This window comes from Rhinopithecus bieti, unplaced genomic scaffold (genome assembly GCF_001698545.2).
Source record: "Rhinopithecus bieti isolate Rb0 unplaced genomic scaffold, ASM169854v2 scaffold_14549, whole genome shotgun sequence".
Classification (NCBI taxonomy): Eukaryota; Metazoa; Chordata; class Mammalia; order Primates; family Cercopithecidae; genus Rhinopithecus; species Rhinopithecus bieti.
Genome location: NW_016808027.1, coordinates 1124980 through 1130788, shown reverse-complemented (window position 1 = coordinate 1130788; position 5809 = coordinate 1124980). Strand labels below are relative to the sequence as shown.

The window sequence follows — 5809 nt, the reverse complement described above, 5'->3', positions numbered from 1 at the left end:
TTTTTTTTTTTGAGATAGAGTTTTGCTCTTGTTGCCCAGGCTGGAGTGCAATGGCACAAGCCTGGCTCACTGCAACCTCTGCCTCCCAGGTTCAAGCAATTCTTCTGCTTCAGCCTCCTGAGTAGCTGGGATTACAGGCATGCACCACCGTGCCTGGCTAATTTTGTATTTTTAATAGAGATAAGGTTTCTCTGTGTTGGTTAGGCTGGTCTCGAACTCTCGACCTCAGATGATCCGCCTGCCTTGGCCTCCCAAAGTGCTGGGATTACAGGTGTGAGCCACCGTGTCCGGCCATAGGAATTCTTTTTTAAAATAAGAGTTTGCTTTGAATTTTCTGTTAATCATATAAGAGAGAAGAACTGGGGTCAATTTGGGGAGACAGGTACGTAGAGGACAATGACTGATGATATGGGCAGGACTATTAGTTGTGGATAAAAAATACTGCATTTGGCCAGCAAGCTTGAGAGCATCTTGGGCATGGTACCTGCCTATCACGTCTTCCTTTAGCATGGTCCAAACTAGCATCAACAAACCAAAATGTTCATGGATCTTGTTAGCTCATTTATTCTTCTAAAACGGTTGTTGTAATGGAAAGAAACATTAGAGGGCAAAGAGAAGGAATCAGCAAAAATCCTGACTAGGGCACATTTTTATACTCAAGGAGTTAACAGTCCAGAGCGGATGCCTCATATGTAAAATAAGTAGTTAGAATGCAGGGTGATACGTACTGTAATAATGGATATGGGATAAGACTTGTTAGAGCTTAGAAGGCAAAGGCTCATTGTCTAGGCATGATGGCTCACTCCTGTAATCCCAGCATTTTGGGAGGCCAAGGCAGGAGGATCGCTTGAGCCCAGGGGTTTGAGGCCAGGCTGGCAGAAGGAGGGGCATATACAAAGGAATAAAGGGAACTCTAAAATGTTTCATAAGGATGAAGATAGTGTAGGTGTGATGGGGAATGGTCAGAGATACAGGGCCCAGAACAAGAAGGGTTTTACCTGTCATTGCTAGAGATTTGAAGTTGATCCTTAGGGGATGAGACGCTACTGAAAGCTTTGTTACACTTATTATTATTATTATTATTATTATTATTATTATTATTATTTTGTCTTTTTTACCCTCCCTTTTTGTGGAGAACGGGGTCTCACTATATTGCCCAGGCAGGTCTCAAACTCCTGGGCTCAAGCTATCCTCCCGCCTCTGCCTCCCTGAGAGCTGGGATTACAAACGTGAGCCACCGTGCCTGGTGCTACTGAAAGATTTAAAACAAGGAATTATATTTCAAGCAAGACTCTCTAGCAACTTTTTCAACATCAACAGTGACTAATAGGCATTGCAAATTTAATATGCCCCAAAACCTAACTCCTGACTTCTCCCCTCAACACCTGCTTTTCCTGCTTTTCCCCCATCTCGGTGAATTGCAGCTTGCTTCTTTGGGTTGCCTAGTGCAGTCATTTTTGACTCTTCTTTCTCTTACACCTCACCACGGTATATCAGCAAATCTTCTTGTTTCTCACTTTAAAATATACCCAGAATTCATCCACTAATTACTACCTGCACTGCTACTGCCCCAAACTGAGCCACCAATCATCTCTAGGCTGGGTTATTGCAATAGCCTCCTAACTGGTCTCCTTGCTTCCTCCCTTGCTCCCCTACAGTATATCGTCCACATAACCTTCTCAGATCCTTCCAAAAGGTGAGATCATGTTACCTCTGCTCTCAACTTTCTAATGGCTTCTTAAAGTCCTATGGTAGCCACAAAGCCCCATGTGCCTGGCACTCTGCCCTCTCTCGCCTACTACTGTCCTTATTTCACTGCAGCACACTGGCCTCCTTTCTGTTCCTTGGATCTTGCCGACCTTCCTGCGTCAGAACCTTGGCATTTGTTGGACTGTCTGCCTAGGACATTGTTTCCCAAGATATCCACCTTGCTGGCTCCCTCCCTCTGTGCAGGGCTCTGCTAATGAGGCCTTCCCTAATCACCTTATATAAAATAGCAAAACTTCTCAGGCACCCTCTGTCCTCCTTACCTTACTTAATTTTGTTTCCATAAACTTACTGTCATCTGAGATTATATATGTTTATTGTGTGTCTCATTTCTAGAATTTAAGCTCTAAGAGCAGACTTGCTTTATTCACTATTCTGTCTCTAAGGCATAGAACATAAAGTAATCACTCGGTAAAGTTTTGTTTGCTGAATGACTTGATTTGCATTTTTAAAATTTCACTTTGGCAGCATCATGGATAATGAAGGTGAAGTGCGGAGGAGAAGAGGAATTGATACTTGGAATTGAAATAGTCTAGTCAAGAGATTTGGAGGGCATGGAGTCAAGAATTACTTGGGAAGGAGAGCTGATGAGACTTGGCAACTCACTGGATAGGAAGAAGTGAAGGATAATGACTCCCAGATTTCTGGCTTGGGTGGTTTGAGCAGATGATGTTATAGTCAGGGATGGATGAAATAAACCGAGGAAAATATGGAGTAGGGGGACCAGCCACCCTGGGTTTGCCCAGGATGGTCGGTTTTGTCACTGCAAGTTCCACATCCCAAGAAACCCCTCAGACCCAGGCAGACAGCAATGGTCAGTCACTCTAATACATAGAGTGAAAAGATAGCTGAAGGCAGAACACCAACAGTTAAGGAAAGGGAGGAGGTAGAGAAGTCTCTTCAGAAAGTGAAGCAGAAGCAGTGAGAGGGGTAGCAGGAGACTCAGTGGGTCGTGGTTTTATGGAAGTTGAGAGAGCAGGCTCTTCAAGAAGAGAGTGAACAGCAATATAGGTTGAGTTTCTCTGGGGATTTTTTAATTTCTAGCTGTGCTTGGCAGAAGTATATTACAGAGAGACTGTAAATGTTTCTCAAAATAAAAGACATGTTATGTCTCTTTTTGTTGTTTTTAAACTAGATTATTGAAGAGAGCCAACTTCTGATACTTGCTGGATCATAGGGTAAAAATGAATTTAGAGATTTGACTAAAAGCATTATTTCTGCATTTAGTATTTGGCTATCTCAGGTTAATGAATTATTCTGAATACTGGGCAATGTGAGTAAGCTGTTATATTCTGCAATTCTGAATCGGCATTAAATCTGAGTAATCTTAAAATTGGAATTTCAGAGCTGGACATTTGTGATCGTATACTTAGTAGTTCTTAATGTTTTGGAGTAATTCACTCTTCAGAATCCATTGAAAACCCTCACACATCTCCTCCCAAAAAAGCACATAAACATTTGCTGAAACTTTAGGGTTGGAGGGTTATAGATGGCCACCTGAATCCCAGGTTAAAAGAATCACTAATCTAATATAACCCTCCTGTTTACACCTTGGGATATTAAGAGGCCTAGACAAATTAATTATCTTAGCCAGAGCTTAGACAGTTACCAAACTACTTCTTGATTGAGTGTTCTATTTATTATGTATCATTGCCACTGTTTTAATGCAGGTTCAGTCCCTCTTGGTCTATTATTAATCTTATTTCAGTTAATATACTGATCACTGTGCCAGCTCCATACAAGTGGACTCTACTCCCCATGTCCTGTCTAAAGTCCATCCTTTTTTTTAACTGACCATAGGCCAAGCAAAAATGCTACTGTTCAGAAAATTTGATGGACTACCAGATTTCATATATCTTTTAAGTCATTAATTAAGAGTTGATCATGTAAGAACTCTTACTGATGACTTACTTGTGGCTTCTTTTCTTTGGAATAGGATGCTGTATGATTATGTTGAAAGGAAACGAAAAGAAAATTCAGGAGCCCAACTGCATGTTACCTATTTGGTGTCTGGCAGTCTCATTCAGAATGGACATTCCGTAAGTTCTCAGAGCCTTGTAATGAGCTTAAATGTGTTTGTGTTATGAAGAGTGTTATAACATAGTTTAGGGGAGAGAAAATAACCAAGATTCTGTGTTATAGTAGTTTTGAAGAGTTGTTTGATGGTGATGATTATTTTGGGTTTTTAGACTAAATCTAAAACTGAGAAGTTTGGGTAATATCTTGGCTGTGATGCAGAGACTGTATCATTATTATGCAATAAGATGTTAGGAGACTGCTTCTGTTATTCCCTATATCTCTTTTTCCCTCTTGAAGGTATATGGGGAACAATGGTGCTTAATTTTCCACCTGTTCAAATTTCGAATCACAAATACAAGTGTTCAAAAATTGTAATTTCTTTAACTGAACTTCATTTTAATTTTGAACATTCATTTGGGTAGGCTTACGTCTAAGTGCCTGAAGGGTAAGGGTTTTTGGCAGGAGCATGGCTAATGCAGTGCATAGGCTGGGAACTTTTTATTCTCCTTCCTCCTCTTTTTGTAGTCCCACCTGGTATCTGGTCATCTGGCAACGCAGGTGACTGCTGGATTTCATCATCCTAACTGTAACGCTTTCTCAGATCTGCTTGATTTTTTTCTTAGCTATTTTCATGTCCCTCTCAGGGGCACAGGGATCATTCTGTTACTCCCATGCCTTGCTGGGTACCAGAAGCTCTGCTAAGATGTCTTGTTCCCTCTCCTGCACCAAACTGGGCCTTGGGAACTTTAATAATTCCCCCTCTCTGGCATCCTCCCAAAAGTAAGACATACCTCCTCTGTTCTCACTTCCTCAGACTTCCTGTCTGAAGGTTCTTTTGGGCATAAAAAGCCCCATGGGACTTTGCCCAAAGGTCAGGTGGCCCCTTCTCAAAGATCCACTACGTTTTCCTCTTTCCTTTGATTTTCCCTCAGAATCATAAGTTCAGAGCCCTGATGTGTCAAAATATTGACTGGATTTGTTTTTTAGCAATTGAGTCTCAAGCATGTGAGATTTAAAACTGAAATGTCAGGCTGGGTACAGTGCCTCACTCCTGTAATCCCAGCCCAAATATAGATATTTGCAAGTGTAAAATAAGATGTCATTTATATCTCTGAAGCAAAGTTAAATAGGCGTGACTCATTTACTTTCAGAGATAAACCTGCCTCCAGAGTTCTGCCACTGTAGAGCTCTTGAATGGATACTGTCAAAGATTATAGCTGATTGTCATATTTTCTTCTGTTTACAGGGTCAACTAACCTTCTGTCTCTTTCTTTAGTTATGTCAGTACCCTCAATCTAGTCATATTCAAGCCTTTACTTGGGAATCTTTATATTTCTTTAAAGCAGTGATTTTTATTCTTTATTTGGTCACTGAGAATCTGAAAGAAAAATGCGTATGTTGACATAAAATTTTGAGTTCATGGATCTTCTGGAATAGGATCCATGTTTTAAGTTAATAATTTATGTTTTAAGATAATATAGATTTTTACTCAAACTGACCCATTATAACAGGGGCTCTTAATTTAGGATTCTTGGACAGTCTTCATGGTTGGTCTTCAGAGTCCAGAGTTTTCTTGGATGACACTGAAAGTGTTCAAATTGTGTTCCTGAGTGCATATTTCTGAGACCATTTTTCAAAATGATGTATAACCTATAATCAGTTAAAAAATTCTAAGCCTCGAACCCCAGCACAGAGATGGACAGATAGAAAGTCCGGCATGAGGAGGTAACCGCTTGAGCTAACTCCGACCCCATACAGCCAACAGACACATGAAAAAATGCTCATCATCACTGGCCATCAGAGAAATGCAAATCAAAACCACAATGAGATACCATCTCACACCACTTAGAATGGCAATCATTAAAAAGTCAGGAAACAACAGGTGCTGGAGAGGATGTGGAGAAATAGGAACACTTTTACACTGTTGGTGGGATTGTAAACTAGTTCAACCATTATGGAAAACAGTATGGCAATTCCTCAAGGATCTAGAACTAGATGTACCATATGACCCAGCCATCCCAAA

The 5809-nt window shown here is 40.7% G+C and overlaps 1 protein-coding gene across 4 annotated transcripts in view; it reads left to right on the top strand.

Moving 5' to 3' along the window:
• The window catches only part of POLD3 (DNA polymerase delta 3, accessory subunit), a 68104-nt gene that overhangs the window by 12756 nt on the left and 49539 nt on the right, over positions 1–5809 (top strand). For all 4 annotated transcript variants that reach the window (XR_001887876.1, XR_001887875.1, XM_017885283.1 and 1 more), the window contains exon 3: positions 3704–3806. Coding sequence is in view for 2 of the 4 variants with exons in the window: in XM_017885283.1 (XP_017740772.1) it covers positions 3704–3806 (103 nt within the window). In the remaining 2 variants the exon portion in view is untranslated. The remainder of the gene's footprint in view (positions 1–3703; positions 3807–5809) is intronic.